Source organism: Antechinus flavipes, chromosome 1, assembly GCF_016432865.1.
Source record: "Antechinus flavipes isolate AdamAnt ecotype Samford, QLD, Australia chromosome 1, AdamAnt_v2, whole genome shotgun sequence".
In the NCBI taxonomy this organism is placed as follows: Eukaryota; Metazoa; Chordata; class Mammalia; order Dasyuromorphia; family Dasyuridae; genus Antechinus; species Antechinus flavipes.
The window spans coordinates 358,815,781-358,833,964 of record NC_067398.1 but is presented as its reverse complement, the minus strand read 5'-3'; the positions used below and the strand labels follow the sequence as shown (position 1 = coordinate 358,833,964).

The window sequence follows — 18,184 nt, the reverse complement described above, 5'->3', positions numbered from 1 at the left end:
AAGGAAGCAGGGGCAGGATGTTTATTCTTTGTTTTTTCTTTTCTTTTCTTTCTTTCTTTTTTTTTTTTTTTTTTTTTTGGGCATGTTCTAATCCAGTCCATTTGGCTTTCCATACATTTGATTACTGCCTTTCACTTCTTTCCTAATGCAATGTGTCACTTATAAACCTAATCCTTTCATCCTCCATTCTAAGTCTAATCCACCAGAGAGATTTAAATCCACCAGCATTTAAATGCTTACTGCAGGGGATGGGGGTGGCTCAGGAGGGTCTCAGAGAGAGGACGGAGCACATTTATATAGAAGGACACGAACTGTTTGTACAAGCTTCTTGAATTTGCACAGGGAGAATAATAGAGACAGCTAGTGTCATGTATGTATGATATACCCCACACAGTGAGTAAACATCTCATTCAAGCTGAGATGAAGGATAATAACCTATGTTTTTCATCCCTTTTTATGTTTTGTGGGCAGCTAGGTGACCAATTGGATAGAATGCAGGGCCTGGAGTCAAAAAAACCTGAATTCAAATCCAACCTCAGACACTAGCTGTATGACCCTGGGCAAATCACTTAATCTGTTTGCCTCAGTTTGCTCATCTGTAAAATGAGCTGGAGAAGGAAATGGCAAGAAAACCCCAAATGGAGTCACAAAGAGTCATTCATGTCTGAAACGAATTGAATAACATGTATGCTTTCAGAAAGTCAATGACTCTTCATAAAATATTAAGATTTTAAACCAAGAGGACTCCAAATAAAAATAGGACTTATTTTAATCCAAATATTCATTTTACAGAGCAGAAAACTAAGAGAAAGGAAAAAAAAAACCTCCCAAGGTCAAAGAAGTAATAAGTAGCAGAGCCAAGTTAGATCCTAGGTCTTCTGACTTTAGGTCTTCACTATTTAGCCAACACCATATTATATATCAATCTCGCATAGGTTTTAAGTAGGACAAGAATTTTTAGTTCGCTCTAATTTAAGATAAAGTTTTTAAATGAAGTTCATGTGGAACTAGAACAGGCCCACTGCAACATTCATTGATGTTTTCTAGAACTCTAAATCGATAGTTTGGGCCTCGTGATTTAACCCTTGGTTCTATATTGTATTGTATGCATTTCTGTAATAATAATAACTCACCATGATATAGTGGTTTATTAGCAACAAAATGTTTCCTGAATATTCTTTCATTTAATCCTAATAAGTCCCCGTGAGGTAAGTGGGGAGGTAGTATAAATATCATAATTCTTTTATTACTGATGAGGAATGTGAGGCTTCAGGAAAGAAAGAACCTGCCATAATCATACAAATATAAACAGAGCTAAGGCTTAAACTTGGACCTCTTACTTCAAATCCAATCCCCTGATCCTGTCCTCTTTTTTTTATTTTTTATTTTTTTGGTTTGTTTTGTATTTTGACAAAGCAAATGTGTTAAGTGACTTGCCCAGGGTCACATAGCTAGAAAGTGTTAAATATCTGAGGGAGGATTTGAACTCAGGTCCTCCTGCCTCTAGGGCTGGTTCTCTATTTACTGTACCATCTAGCTACTCATATATATTTTTTCCAACCAGACTATAAACCACATCTTCTGTATCCTTTAGAAATACCCAGGATCATGAACAAAGTAGATGCACAGTCTTTCTCATAGTAGAGAAAGAATAAAACAAGAAATTGCAAGAAAATATATCATCTATCTAGCAAAGGCATAAAAACCACTAGCAGACCATCTAAGTCATACTAATTAAACCTGCTTAATTTAGGACTACTTGAGTAATGTCCTACTCTGATAATCCAAGGAAGAGAGGTATGAAGAATGTATATGGTAGAATCCTGATATTGTTGTTATTCAGTCTTTTCAGTCACGTTCAACTCTTTATGACCTCATTTGGGGTATTCTTGGCAAAGATATTAGAGTGGTTTGCCATTTCCTTCTCTAGCTTATTTGACAGAAGAGTTTGAGTTACTTGCTCAGGGTCACACAGCTAGTAAGTATTTGAGCTCAATTTTAATTAAGTCTTCTTGATTACAAATCCAGTACTTTCTCACCTACTTGTCCAAATTGTGGTTTAACAAGTTTTATTAGCAAGTACACAGACTGGATTATTTATGACAAGGTTAGCTCACACACCCTGAAGACCATCCATCCAACCACTCTAAACAGCCCAAACCTGATATATATCTAGTCTATGAAGGGAGTTAGACGGTCAGTGTGTCTCCTAACCTGTGCATTTCAAGGGGTCCCCAAGAACTTCATTGTACCTGGACTTTCTTGCTTTCTTGTTGTTCTTTCTTTTCCAGCTGAGTTTGCAATTTCTTTCTTTCCTGCTCCAGCTCCCGAACTCTCTTCTGCAGCTTCAGAAAGACAGACATATCCATAGCTGCCTTCTCCAGGCCCATTTCCTTTAGAAATAGGTGGAAAGAAAAGAAAGATGTTCCAGATGAGGCAAATGCTTTAGGGAAACACCTCATTATCTAATTTTTTTTTGTCTCTGCTCATCACTTTTGCAAACAAAATAAGAAGCTTGACTTCTCCCCAAGTATATGGGACCTTTCCACATCATAGATATAATAGATTAGATCCTCCAAAAGAGTCTTACACTGCAAATCTTCCTAAAAGCCTACAAAGTATCTGAGAATTAGACATAAACCATTCTCTCATGGCTATTCAAAATGGCCAGTTATGTAGTAAAAGTCAAATTGGATAAAAACAAAGCCCTTTAGGGGAGGGGGAGAAATGAAAAAATTCTTTAAAAAACAAAAATAATTGTGTTTTTTTCCCCTTTGAATCTGATTTTTTTTTTTTTTTTTTGCACAGCATGGTGAATATGGAAATATGTTTAGAAGAACTGCACATGTTTAACCTACATTGGATTACTTGCTGTCTAGGGGATGGGGGAGATAGAAAAATTTAGAACACAAAGATTTGCAAAGGCAAATTTTGAAAACTAACTTTGTATATATTTAGGAAAATAAAATACTATTAATAAAAAAATCCCCAATATTAAAAGGCAATGAAAATATGGAAAAATAAAACCTTCTTATTAACCATGTATGTTATCAGTAATCACTGCCAAGATTGTGATCAAAACATGAGAGATAATATCTTTAGATAATAGTAACATATCTATTTCAGTATCTAAATACATGTATAACAGTGGTTTTTCAAGATTTTTTTTCCCCTTCAGGCTTTTGTTTATATTTTTGTCCTACAATTTTTAGGTATAAGTACCTGAAAAGAGCTTCACTTAGGGCCTCAACTCCTGTGAAGAAGTGACCCACCATTCCCATCCTTACCATCACCATCATCATCAACTGCCACCTTCAGGGTGATAAGTCAAAGAACCGTGGGAACAGGAGTTAAGGATCTTTTTTAATATCATTAAAAAATACGGTGGGGTAAAACACCACTGGCTAGGTCTAGTCTGTACTCCATAGTTATCATCACAAGATACACCTATTGTGAAAATGAGACCAGAGATTTTGGAATTTTTTTCAGGAAGTGATTTTTGTATTATTTCCATTTCCACATTGTCCACTTGTTATAATATGTTTGGGTTATTTTTAAAAATGATCTCTTGAAATAAGAGCTTCAAGGTATTTTGTTTTTGGTCAGAGATTTAAGATAAACAGGTATTCCATGATTCTTAAATTATTTCACCTTGATATGTTTTTCAGGACAGTTGTTTTTGATATGAAATATTTCATATTTTCCTCAGATTTCTTTTTTTAATTGGTTCTAAGAATTCTTGTTGTCTCCTGAAATCATTAATTTCCACTTGGTGCATTCTAATTTTCAGGAAGTTTCTTACTAGGCTGAGATTTTATTTCTCTCCTATTAAGCTCTTAATCCTTTTTTATATTTCTTTTATAACCTTCATTTCTTTTATCATATATTTTTAAAATTTGCATAATTTCTTTGAAGAATTCTAATTGCTTTTGTGGGAAAGCTATTTATTCCTTTATGCTTTGATTCTAAGTATATTTCAATTATTCTTCTCTTTCAGGTGTGTGTGTGTGTGTGTGTGTGTGTGTGTGTGTGTGTGTGTGTTGGTTAGTTGTCCCTGTCACTATAAAAGTCTTAAATTGTGCTCCTTTGTTGTTTGCTCTTTTTTGCTGCTGAAGCATAAGGATTTGAGTTCTAGATCTCTCCTACTCTAGGGACCAAATCAAGTTGAAGACTTTTCTTTTATAGTCCTTCCTTTAGTCTTTTCTCTTCACTATGGCACAAAAATTCTCTCATGTGATCAACTTTAGTTCAAGCCCTTTACTTTGGATGAGACAGGAGAGACCTTTTTCTTTAATCTTCAGTGAAATCTGAAGATGACCTCCCCTTATGGAGTAACCCAGTTGAGGCCTTTTCCTGCAAGATGATGAAGAGAGAGGTTAAGGGCCCTTTTTTATATCAATAACAAACCAATAGTCAACCTGAGAAGAATCTTTTCTTTCTTCACATGAGGTATTTCTTTTTTCCTTAGTGCATCAGTTTTTTGTTTTATCTAGGTGTCTTAAGTCTGACAGTTTCAATTTAGTTTCTCAGGAGATTTCTTCTTGTTGAAGCAACTGTGACTTTTAGGGCAAACTTTTAATTTCATTTTGCAAAGGACTTTTGATTACTAAAGTCTGAATTCTTTCTTTCATCCCTGAGAGGACCTACATAATATTTACTGTTTTTCAAAGAGGGATTGTTAGTAATTGACTTCATGGTAGAATAAACTGACCTATATATTGCTTCCATCTTGGTTAGAAAAATCTTTTTTCTCTGATACAGATCTTATTGTAAGATAATGTTTTGATTTTCATATTTGTGTTTCCAGCACGTGGAATGTAGCAGGAATTTAATAAATTTTTTTTTCATTCATTCAACTGTAACTATAATATTATAATCAGAAAATGTCAGAAGTGGAAACGACTACAGAGATTGTATAAGCCCATTCTAAGCCCTACCTCTTCATTCTATAGAGGAATAAATTGAGAACCCCTTCCCCCCAGAGATAAAATGATTTGCTTAAGATGAGCCACATGATAATTAAATGAATATATGAAATTATCTACTGTGTCCAATGGCGTGCTTAGATATTTAAGCAACTCATCCCACATTTTCCCCCATTTCTTGATCTTTTTTTTTAAAGTCTATCTCATTTTTCCATGTCTTCCATGGATTAAGGAGTAACATATCTTCTGCAAACTAAATGGCAGTTCTTGAGAGTATTGTAGTAGATATGGCACTGGCCTGAGATTCAGGAGATCTGAGTTTTAGTATCTGTTTTGTCACTACTTGGTTGTATAACCCTAAAACAAGCCACTCTTCCATATCAAACAATTAATCAAAAAGCATTAAGCACCAACTATGTGTTAAGTAGTGGGGGGTGTGGATTTAAAAATGAGGCCATCTTTGCCCTTGAGGGTTTCATATTATACTAGGCAGATATAACACAGACTGGCCTCAGTTTCCTCATCTGTAAAAAAGGAAGTAGAACCAGATGTCTTTAAGGTCCCTTCCAGTTCTGACAAATTATGTTTCTTAATAGAGACAGTTATCTTGGGGAATAAGATTTAACCTTTAACTTCTCTATTTATCACTGGCCAAATTTTTATATCCTAATAGGAAATATCATTGCTTTTCAGAGATATTCAGGCAAGGAGCATAATCATTTCTTTCTCTCCAACAAATTGTACATGGCTTTTGAGTTGTTCTCTTCTTTTCTAAAATATGATGGTTCTCTGGGAGCAGGTTTCTTGGGGAGGTTTTGTGGAGGCAGCCTTAGTTTCAGTTCAGAGTAATAATCACTTCAAATACAGCCAGGAGTTAAAAACCAATCTTTTGTTCTTCCTCTGCCAACTTTAGCTTCTCCTCTTCCAAATCCTTCGTTCTGCCCGACTACAGTCTCTGGATTTTCAATCTTCCCAATTGACTTCTCACTTGTGAATCTCCCGAAGTCTCCTCACTGACTTATAACTCTCAATCTCTTCAACTGACTCTCCCAGTGACTCCTGGCTCCCAATATCTCCAACTGCCCTCGTTGAGACTGAGAGCTTCTTATATATGTTCTATTAAAGGTGTGAACCCAAAGGTTGACTCCTCCACTAAGAGAGTAGGATTGTGGGAGGTGTTTGTAAACTCACGTACTGAATCCTGAAATCTCCCAGACTTGTGAACTCTAATGTGTGAGCTAATGTGTAAACTCTCTTAAAGGTGTGAGCTCTAATGTGTGACCTAATTACATAAGCATTGTTTCTATCAATTCCGTTGAGGATTCTAACAGCTTTGATGCAGAGAGACTTACCTCCACTTGTTGGATTGCATCTTCAGTATCTCCGATCTCAGATGTGGAAACTGATGGATAATTCGAGTCAGATTCTAAACTACTCTGGTTTGAAGGGTTTCGCCTATGACCTGGGGTTTGCTGTTCAAAGAGATAAATGCCAAAACAATATAACACATGAAATTTCATAAAGAAACAATCTTACATACATAGTACTATGAATTCTGGAGGAGCAATAGATCTTATGGTTTGTTGTTGCTGTTAGTGCCATACCAAAAAAAAAATTGTCATTGCTGGCTTCTTAAAATAGTAGTTTGATAGTCATCGCAAAAGAGCCATTTCATCTACATTCCCCACAGTCAGCTAAATAATGAGATCACAATCCAACAAACACATGCTTGCCCCCACTGTAAGGATGGGTAATTCTATTGCTAAATGCAATGTAAATCTATAAGACTTAGGGTATCAATCTATATGAGATGATCTTGTGAAGTGATTCCTGACCTCCCAGGCACAGAGGAAGCATCACTCCAAAGCTGAATGTCATTATTCACGCTCTTAAGATGATCCTGGAAATGCCCTTCCTACCATCATTGCTATTACAAGCAAATTTTGAAAATTGGTGGATATTGAAAATAGGGTAATAGAAAATATTGAAAATTATATAGTTTATTTAGAGTCTTTTCCACATTCAAATAACTGGAAGAGTTAAAACTAGACTTGCTGAGGCAATTTTATAATTCCATATATGTTCAGTTTCTCTTCCTGCTTACACAACCAATGCTGTATGGGTAGGAATAAAGGGAATTGTTTACATGAAACAGAAAGAAAAAAATATTACTTAAATTTTGAATTATCAGGAAAACATGCATGAAATGTTTCACCATGTATTTGAAAAAACAATCAAAATGGGGTATTATTTAAAGCATGTCTGAGTCACTTTACACAAAGAACCACTGAAACCACATTAGATCTTCTCAGCTTCATTTATATGTTAGCTTTAACTGAAGCATCCCATCTCTTGGCAAAGGGTCAGTGGACTAGAAGCAAAACTTGTGAGTCAAGATACTAGCTAGGATTATGTAAAAGAATGTGGGGGTTGTGAAATTCTGATTTATTACAGTAAATGTTTAATTTGTACACCTATTTTATGCACCTTTATATAAAAAGAAAAAAAAATGGGCAAAAAAAAGGTTGCATGTGGAAAAAGTTTAAGAAGCACTGGATTAGAAGGACAGAATAAGTCTTATATTTTTAGACATGGTCAATATGTGAATTTGTTTTGCTTGAAGTTAGTACATAATGAAATTGATGTGAAAGAAAGAAAAAAGAAGCTGAACAAAGGAAGGAATGAGAAGGGAAATAAGAGAAGGAGGGATGAAAGGAAAGAAGAAAAAGAAGAAAAAAAGTAAGGAAGGAAAAAGAAGGAAAAAAGCATAAGATTAAAAATATATAAAAATAGCAGTTCAGAAAAAATAAAGATATTGTTGCTCTTATTTTATATTTATTATTCATTTAAAAACAAATTGTTAAATAATAACAGAGATCTAAAGGTTCAGTTACCCAACTCTTTTTCTTTCTGTTCTTTACTGAAATTTCATGTTTGCGATGTTTGTCAAGCTCTCAATAAAAAAGAAATTTAATTTAAAGTATCTATCAGCTTCAGAGGGTGATTAAAAACTCAAAAATTTCCCTAAACTGGGAAAATCCTAAAACCAACCAAACCACTTGCTAATGAGTTCCTCACCAATGTCCCACAGGATCTTTTATAAGACTCAGAAGCCACAGTCAGGCACTGCTTGGCAATAAATTTTCCTAATCAGATACTTGTTTACATTCTTTCTCCCTCAAGGGATGTCAAAGTCTAGATTGTGCTTGGTCATGTCTTGTCAGAGATCAGCTTCAATGGACTAAATCAGGGGTCCTCAAACTTTTAAAATAAGGGGCCAGTTCACTGTCCCTCAGACTGTTGGAGGGCTGGACTATAGTAAAAACAAAAACTTTGTTTTGTGGGCCTTTAAATAAAGAAACTTCATAGCCCTGGGTGAGGGGGATAAACGTCCTCAGCTGCCGCATCTGGCCCGTAGGCTGTAGTTTGAAGACCCCTGGACTAGATGAAATGAGCAATGAAGTTGAGAAGGGATGTGAATAAGCCAGAGGTATTTTATAGGAAGGAATTATTTTCCTTACCCTTATGATAGTCATCTCATCCCGAAGGTTGTCATAGCTTTGCTCCAGTCGGGAATACTCCTTCACAAGGTTTTGGTATCGTGACCGTTCTTCCTCCAGCTCCTTCTTCATTAGGAGATTCTCCTTTACTGAATTTTTTGCAAATTCATCTGAAAGGAAGACATATTAAGATCCCACTTCATCTGCTTAATGAGTTTCCACAGTGTTTATTGACCCTGGTACTTTTATTAGTCCTTTGTCAAAAGCTGCCCCCAACAGGTTTGGTGTACTTGACTAATTAATTCTTTAAAACACTTCATTTACTATATGTTAAGAGGGATGCTTAGAAAGGCCAAGATCTCCCATTTCACCCAGGGCCATCTCCAGATATGTTGATCTATATCTTGCTTCTGGACTCAAATGGCTCTGGAAGAGAAAGTGAGGCAGGTGACCTTGCACAGTCCACCTTCACTAACTCACTGAAACCTTGCAATATATCTTGGCGTTCACCGGCTAGATTTCTTTCTTAAGAATTATGCCTGAAATCCAAATTGTTCTGGCTTCTTTAGAAGGACAAACAATGACAACAATGGCCTACTTTTTGCTGGTCTAAAGTCTGGGGATATGAAAAGAGGCAAAAGTCCCTCCCTTCATAGAGCTCACAATCTGATGGGAGATACAACAAGCAAACAAATATATACAAATCAGCTGTATGCAAAATAATTATGAGATTTAATATATTTAAAATTGGAAGATGAGAAAGATTCCCTGAAGAAGATGGGATTTTAGTTGGGAATTAAAAGAAACTAGGGAAGCCAGTAGGCAAAGATAAGGAGGAAGAACATCTCCTATGGATTTAACTATTCTATGCTGACAATTCTCAAATCTACTGACACTGCCCCAGGCTCTCTACCTACCTTCAACCTCTGATTTCCAATTACCTTTCACAAATCTCAAACTGGATTCCAGTAGACATCTTAAATTTAATATGTCCAAGATGTAACTCATTATCTTTCCTCTACTCTTTGTACCCTCCCCATTACTATAGAGGACACCACTATCTTCCCAATCCATTAGGTTTACAATCTGAGTCAGGCTTGATTCCTCACTATCTTTCACACCCTATATTTAATTTGTTACTAAAGTCTGTCTGTCCAATATGTCCTTTTCTCTGCTTAACACTGCCACCATCAGGCAGTACAGGCCCTCATCACTATGTGTAGGGGGTGGGGGGAGACACGCAAGGCAATTGGGGTTAAATGCCTTGCCCAAACTCACATAGTTAGTAAATGTTAAGTGTTTGAGCCTGGATTTGACCTCAGGTTCCCCTGACTTTAACCACTGATCAAAATTCTCCTCATTCTGGTCTATCCATTCAGCCACTAAAGTGATTTCCCTAAAATGCCGGTCCAAGCACATCACTCCTTATCTCAGTAAATTCAACTAGCTCCTTATTGTCTCCAAGAACAAATATAAAATATGTCATTTGGCCTTCAGACCTTTTTATAACCTAGCCCTTTTGTTTTTACCTTACCTTGTCTTCTTATATCTTATTCCTTGACCCATACTCCTCAACCTGGTGACATTAGCGTCTTTGATGTATCATGAATAAGTTGTTCCACCTTTCAATACTGTTTTTTTTTTTTTCCCCTATGGCTGTTTCTTTTCCCAGGAGTGCTCACCTCATCCCCTCTAACCTATTGAGCAGATTTGCTTCTTCTAAATCTCAACTAAAATTCTATCTTCTGCAGGAAGTATTTCTCAACTTTCTCACTTCTGGTGCTTTTGTTGTTATTGAGTTGTGCCCAACTCTTTGTGACCCCATTTGGGATTTTCTTGGCATGGATACTGGAATTCTTTCCCATTTCCTTCTCCAGCTTATTTTATACATGAGAAAACTGAGAAAAAACAGGGTTAAGTGACTTGCCCAGAGTCAGTTAGAAAGTTTTTGAAGCCAGATTTGAACTTATAAAGATGAATCATCCTGACTCCAGTCCTAATACTCTATTCCATCTAGATATACTCTCAATTATTTCCTGTTCACTTATCTACAGCTTCTGTGTAAATATTTGCTTGTTTGTTTTCTATGCCATTAGATTGTGAGCTCTCTGAGGAGGGACTATTTGTCTCTCCTTACATTCTCAGAATGCCTGGCACAAAGTAGGTCCTTAATATATGTCTACTGACTAACTTTGTACTTTGAGCAAGTCCACTTCTCACGACATTTCAGTTCCTCATCTGTAAAATCAAGTTTCAGATAATGCAGAATGATCTGTGTATGGCCAAACAGATAATTAGTGATATCAAGTCTAAATCCAGACTAAATCTAGACTTTTTCCACTAGAACATGATGAGGTTTTAACTTTTTCGAGTATGTCATTGGATCGTTCCTTCTCCTATGAAACTCTTCTCAGAGTATAATGTTTTAAAATATATAATCTCCTTTCTAGAAGGCATAATGCTGGCCACATTTTGGGGAAAAGGGGAGGGAGCATCTGGATTTGTGAATTCATTGGAAAATGCATGAAACAGGGTTTACCTTTCCTAGATCTTGTAGTCTTAGAGTTACCTGGCACAGAGTAAGTGCTTAAAAATGTTTACTGAATCGATTCCAAGTGCTATACCCTATCTTTCTGTATCTCCCTTTCTCTCAGTTTTAACACTATTCTGTGGTGAGAGAAGGAGACTGGATTAATGGAGTGCACTGTTTAGATAATATGAAAATCTAGATTCTTTTTTCTCTCAGGAAAAATGTGAGGTGTCCGTGGTTTCATATTCAATACAGTGAGGTATTTTAAGGTAAGTAGCTTCCTACCTGGTTTTATAAAGTGATGTGAAAAACATATATTCTTACTTGAAGAACAGTGTTAAGACAGGGGAAAAGGGAGATGAGAAAAGCAGAGAGGTCCTGGAGAGTGACTGACATTCTATCTATGGAGCCCAGGGTAGCATGGGATAGCTCTAAAGAAAATCTTTAAAGGGCTAAAAGTGAGATAATTTAGCACATTATGGACCTTTGCATGAGGCAATGCAGAAGGCAGTAAAGGTCTTACTTGCTCATGATTAGTATGATAGATGGGTGGTGCAAAAGTAAAGCACAAAACTTGGAATCAATTCAATTCAATAAATTCAATAAATAAACACTAGTATGTGCCAGGTACTGTGCTAAGCACTGGATTAAAATCCTGTCTCAGACACTTATTAGTGATGTAATCCTGGACAAGTACTATCTGCCTTAGTTTTCTCATCTATAAAATGGGGATGATAATTATACCTCTCCCCCAAGTTTGTTGCTGGGAATAAAATGAGATGGTATTTGTAAAATACTTTGCAAACCTTACAATGTCGTTATTATTAACCAATTAAATCACCTCCAGCAGTGATGAGAGAGAAACCAGTTCAGAGACAATGGAGAGATCAGAATAACAGGGGTATCCTCTATAGGGACTGGATACAGGGCAAGAATGAATAGTTATAGACAGGAAGACCAATCTCTACAACAAAGGAACTACAATTAGGTGAGTAGTAATTTAGTCAAAGCCAAAGGAAACAGAACAATCAATAAGTAAGCACTGATTAAGCACCTACTATGTGCTAGGCGAACTCTCTAAAGATACAAGTTGCATCCTGTTCCATGTGTTTTTCTTACAGGAAGTTCCTAAAACACTAAAATCATAAATCCAGACAATGATGCTGTTGCTGCTGCTGCTGCTGCTGCTGCCTGTCCTGAGCTTCCTAGAGAGGAGATTATAGTTTGGAAGCTGGGGGGAGGGGGGAAAGGAAGCAAGGTGGGCATTAAAGCATCTGGATCCTCATCAATTTAAACTTCAAAACATCTAGAAATGCTGAAATTCCCTTGACAACTTTGCTGACTGAGTTCTTAAAGTGACTCCAGACATTCACTGAGCACTCCCTCTGACCTCAATCTTGCAGAATCCATCAAGAAATTTTGACTTCATAAAAAACAAACAAACAAACAAACAAAAAAAAAACAATGCATCCCTGGCTCTTTTCGACAGCTAGGTGATTCAGGCCAGTTTCAATGGTGTTGTGAGACAGAGAACCATCTGCACCCAGAGAAAGGAATGGGGAATGAGTGTGGATCACAACATAGTATTTTCACTTTTTTTGTTATTTACTTGTATTTTTTTCCCCACTTTTTTTTCCTTTTCAATCTGATTTTTCTTGTGTAGCATGATAATTGTGGAAATATGTATAGAAGAGCTGCATATGTTTAACAAATATTAGATTACTTGCTATCTAGGGGAAGGGGAATGGGAAGGGGAAGGGAGAGAAAAATTTAGAACACAAGGTTTTGCAAGGATTAATGTTGAAAATTATGTATGCAAATGTTTTGAAAATAAAAAGCTTTAATAAAAAAAGAAACACATCCCTAAACAAATTTAAACATTTTAAACATTCACAAATCTGACAGCAAGAGACCTTTCTTTAAAAGGAGTTATATTTCTCCCAAGCCTCTCCAATTAATATTTTAAATAAAAATGGCCAGGATGAAGAAGTGATTATGCATTTCTTTTTTGATTTCTCTCAGAATCAGATTTTTCTGCAGTGTCATCACACACAGCAACATAACAAACCACAATGAACCTTTTTTTGGGGGGAAGGGGAAGGGAGTGGGGAAATGAACATGAATAGAAAATAAAGAAGTGTGGTCTGACACAGTGAAAACATACACATGATCCATTCAGCTCCTTACCTTTAGATTGGCACAAGATCTGGTTGTTAAGCATTTCTTTTTCATCTTTCAAAAGTGCATTCTCTTGTTCCAAGTCCAATACACGCTAAAAAAGAACACATATGCCCAACAGGGGAACCCGTTATCTCTTATGATTCCAGGCAGCTCAAGGTCAAGTTCTTTCTTTATGGGGATTATGTTTCATCTGGATAACTTTGAAATTTTTCCTTTCTTCTTTTTAAAACAACCTCCTTCACTCTTGATTCCCAACCCCTTATATTAGTAAATAAACAAGCAAACCTCACAAAACTACAAAACTTAAAGAATTTCATAAACCAGACCTGGGAAAGTGAAATGCATTTCATGATTTTCTATTGTTAAAAAATGTCATGTAAAATACCATTATAAAAGGTGGATTCAGCTAATTCTACTGATCTCAGAATATATGAAAAGATAGAGTATCTCTTAGAACTGTAATCAATCCCTTCCTTCTGTCTCCTGCTTTGGGAAATGCTTTACTAGAGGCAAAGAATCTCAATAAGCATATTTCTCACCCCAAGAAAAATTTCTTTTTGCCCAAGAAATTTTTACATGATCCTGGGCATATGGGTATATAAAATAAGTATACAAACCAAAGACTGAGATACATCATAATTTCATGGTACCCTCATTCAGTTATGAGACCCCATATGGGGTCACAACCCACAGTTTAAGAAGCTGGGCTTTAGACAACAAAATTGGACAGATTCTTTTTATATTTTGTTTTGCAAAATAATTGGGGTTAAGTGATATGCCTAAGATCGCCCAGCTAGCAAGTATTAAGTGCCTACAGTCACATTTGAACTCAAATCCTTTTGACTCCAGAGACAGTGCTCTATCTACTGTTCCATCTAGCTGCTCTCTAGGCAGATTCTTTTTAAAAACCAAAGGATAATTATTAGATAAGGTTGTATTTTAGGGCCAAAGGTCTATATGTTTTTATGCTTATAGACATCTGAGAAGTGAATTTTTAACCAAGATGATTCATATGCAGAAGCTCAGGTTATTCTTTCACTACTCTACCTTGCATGCCCAGAAGGGGTCTTGGATATTAGAGCAGGCACTTCAGACCCAGGTTAGATTTTCAGAGTTCCTGTTAGAACTTATACTATGAAAATTTAAAAAAAAAAACAACTTATACTATGAACCTGATAAAACTAGAATGTGTTGAAACCTGAGTAGAGGCAGTTCTGGGACATAATTCCTTGAAGCCTCTTAGTCCTCAGAGATAGGAGATGAAATAGGATTTTTGCAGGTCAAAGGAAACATCTTACATTCTCTCTCTTCCCAAGCCCTGCTATGCTCCACGGAACTGGAATTCAATTGTCTTTAAGGATGCTAGATTTGGAGGTATACAGGGACTTTGTGGGTGTCTTCTCATTTCACAGAGAGGGAAACTGAGTTAAAGGTTGATTAGGTCACATAGGTGACCTTTTAACCCAGGTCTTCTGACTCCAAATGCAGCAATTTTTCTACTTCCCCTCTTGCCTTTTTCCCATTTTGAAGACCTCAGATGAAGATCAAAAGGGATTAGAGATAGATGGTACAATAGAAAACATTAGGTCCAATCATTCCATTTTATAGATCAAGAAAATGAGGCCCAAAGCACTGATCTGAGTTGCTCAAGATCAAATAAGTAGTAAGTAGCTGAGGCAGAATTCAAATTTGGGTGGGTCTTCTGTGTCCCAGTGCAGTGTTCTTTCCATTTTATCATGGGAGTACTGAGTCATAAACCTATAAAAAGAACTTGGAGAATAATAATCCTCCTATTTCCAATGATATAGGGGAATGAATAGTATTATGTCTTCCCAAGAAGCATAATATGCATCCTATTGGGGTCTCTTCTGAGCAGGCAGAAGAGAAGATGTTTTATTAAACAAGTGTGTCTGATATTTATAACCTGACAATGGAGGAGGACATAGATGGAGGGGATCCATATACCAAAGGCAGATATTCAATGTAATTGGTAATGAGGTACAAAGTTGTGAGTGCCCATCACAATGGGAAATTAAAACTGTTTCTTATTTAATGATCTTTGAGATGCTTTCTCAGCAGAGCTTTCTCTATGTAGAATGTACGTGTATTTTTAGGTTGGCCCTGCAAGGGCAACAAGAGAAAAAGACAGACAGTAATGAAGGCTAGTGAAAAGCCAAAAAATATATTTGAATGATGGGATCAATGAGAAGCTCTAAAGTTGGATAATTTGACTCTTTTAAACATTATCAAAAATACTTATATCTATTATCACCTTTTAAAACTTCACTCAAAACTTATCTCCTACAGGAACCCTCTCCAACTAACTTCATTTCTCTGCTTCTTCTCAGCATTCAGAGAGACTTCATTTATACTGGACCAATGGGTTCCTGTCATGTTTTTTGACTTGTTTTGTTCTATCCCTATGTGCCTATGTCTCTATGTTCAGCCTTACCCTCTCATTCTCAACTAGACTAGAAGCTCCGCAGAGGGAGAACTTCACCCCCCTTCCCCCTTGGGAATTCTCCCCCTCCTCCTCTCTGCTTCCTGATTTCCTTCAAGTTCTAGCTAAAAAGCCAAATTCTACAAAAAGACTTTCCTAATTCCCTTTATTTCTAATGCTTTCCCTCTTTTAATTATTTCAAATTCAGCCTGTATCCAGCTAGTTTGTACATCATTGTTTGCATGTTATCTTCCCCATTACACAATGAGCTCCTTGAGGACAGGGGTTGCTTTTTGCTTCTCCTTGCATTCTTAGCATTTAGCACAGTGTATAACACAGAGAAGGCATTTAATAAATGTTTGATAGTGCTCTGCACACATCAGTGACTTAGAGGCAGTTAGGTGGTACAGTGTGGCTAGAGCACCAAGACTGGAGGTAAGGAGAGTTGAATTCAAATTTAGTCTTGGACCTAGCTTTGTGACCCATGACAAATAATTTGACCCCTCTCTGTCTTAGTTTCTTCAAATGTAAAGTGGAAGTAATAATAGCATATATTTCACAGGGATGGGGGTGAGGATCAAATAAGATATCCGTAAAGTATTTAATATGGAACCTGATACATCATAGTACTTTTGAAAAATACTTGTTTCCTTGTCTTATACTCTTTTCAGAGAAAGCTGAGATTTGATTCCAGGTCCTCTGATGCCAGAACCAAGGCTCATTCTCATCCAACTACATTGCTCCTTGGGAAAAAAATCCAAACAGGATAGTTTCAAAATTTTTGTATTTCTAATGACTTGTTGCAGTAGCACACCAGACCCTAATGGTCAGGTGCCTAATAGCACAAATCAGGATAATATGGCCTTTATAGAAAAAATTCTAATTGTCTTACACTGGAATTCATGATTTGACTTCCATCATTTAACTTCCAAATTCCTTTCCACATTTCACTTTCACCATATCTTTATCATCATCATATATCTTTATCTGCAAACCATTCTAGCTATTCCCTAAACATGACCTCTGTGCTTTTGTTCAGGCCATCCCTCTGCTTGAATGTCCTTCTTCTTAGCCCTGTTTTTCTAATTCCCTTTAAGGGCAGCTCAGATGCCACTTCCTTAAAGCTTTTGTAGTTTTCTTATCATGCTTTCATAATCTGTTTTGTATTAGAGAGGGCAGTGTGGTGTAGTAGAAAGAACATTGGGTTTGATGGCTTTTTTTTTTTTTTTTTTGGAGAGGCATTTGGGGTTAATTGACTTGTCTAGGAAGTGTTAAGTGTCAGAGACTGTATTTGAACTCAGATCTTCCTGATGTCAGGGCTAGTGCTCTATTCACTGCATCATCTAGCTGCCCCAGAACATTGGGTTTGGAGAGAGAAGACCAGGATTTGAATCTTGGTTCTGCCATTTACTAGCCACATAACCTTGGGTTGAGGCAGTTAACCAAGTTTGCCCGAGTTTCCTCATCTACAGAATGAAGTAGTTGGATTAGATGCCTTCTAAGGTTTCTTCCAGCTCTATATCTATGATGTTATGATCAGAAGAGATGTTTATATGTATGTGTGAATAATAAGGAGTTATTTGTGGAATAGCTGGACTTGGAATTTCTTATCTGTTCAGTAAAAGGACAGGAGTAGATACAACACTGGACTTAAATCAGGATTCAATGAATAAGAATCCCATATCAATTTCTAACTAGCTGTATGCTAGGTAAGTCATTTAACTCCTCAAATAGTTTCCTCATCTGCAAAATAGGAATAATAATAGCACCTGCCTTCACTGGGCTAATGTAAGGATCGAATGAGATGATATGTGCAGGTATTTTTTAAATCTCAAGGCACTTTATGGATATTAACTGTTACTATTCTTTCCCCAGCTTCTTAAACTGTGATTTGCCACCCTGTGAGTTCTCTTAACTGATGTGGGGACTGTGAAATCATGATTTATTATTGATATATGCTTGATTTATATATCTATTTTACACATCTCTCTATGTGGGATTACGTAAAATTTCTTAGATAAAAAGGGGTCATGGAAAAAAAGGAGGCCTGAGAAAAGTAAACTTTTTCAGCTTGTAACCCCTTTTGCCCAGTTTAAGAACTTTTGCTCTAGGCAAAAACTCTTTATCCCCTTATCCTTTTTAGTGCCCTTTAACATCTGGGAAAAGCTCAGAGGCTTGGTTTGCTGGAGATAAAGGTTCTTACTTAATTTTTTTAGAATGTCCCTGTGAATAATTACTAGTCCATTCAGGAGAAGGAACATGTAAGCACATGAGTTAATAATGCTGACTTTAATATTGTAAATTTATATGTACAGGTGAGTTGTTAAAAATAGTTATAAATTGTACTCCAAAACCTTCTGGATATGGATTTTTCAGGATTATTCTGGAGTCAGTGAATCAAGCTCACAGGATCATATGTAGTCAATTAAGTCTAATTCAATCAAAAAAATTCTTTAAGCATATATTGTATGCAAGAAGCAGCAACATGGCTTGGTGGACAGAGCCTTGACTTCAAAACCAAGAACTAGATTTCAATCCGGCCTCTGACACATACTGGCTGTGTGATTCTGATTAGCAGATAAACCTCTCAGAGCTCTGCAGTTCAGTC

At 36.5% G+C, this 18,184-nt stretch overlaps 1 protein-coding gene across 1 annotated transcript in view; it reads right to left on the bottom strand.

The window, feature by feature from the left end:
- MYO5B (myosin VB) overlaps positions 1-18,184 on the bottom strand; it is a 518,558-nt gene that overhangs the window by 64,612 nt on the left and 435,762 nt on the right. Inside the window, exons 23-26 of the mRNA XM_051969631.1 lie at positions 13,143-13,227; positions 8,447-8,595; positions 6,278-6,397; positions 2,253-2,393 (exon numbers count right to left, since the gene is read on the bottom strand). Of these exons, the coding sequence (XP_051825591.1) occupies positions 2,253-2,393; positions 6,278-6,397; positions 8,447-8,595; positions 13,143-13,227 (495 nt within the window). The remainder of the gene's footprint in view (positions 1-2,252; positions 2,394-6,277; positions 6,398-8,446; positions 8,596-13,142; positions 13,228-18,184) is intronic.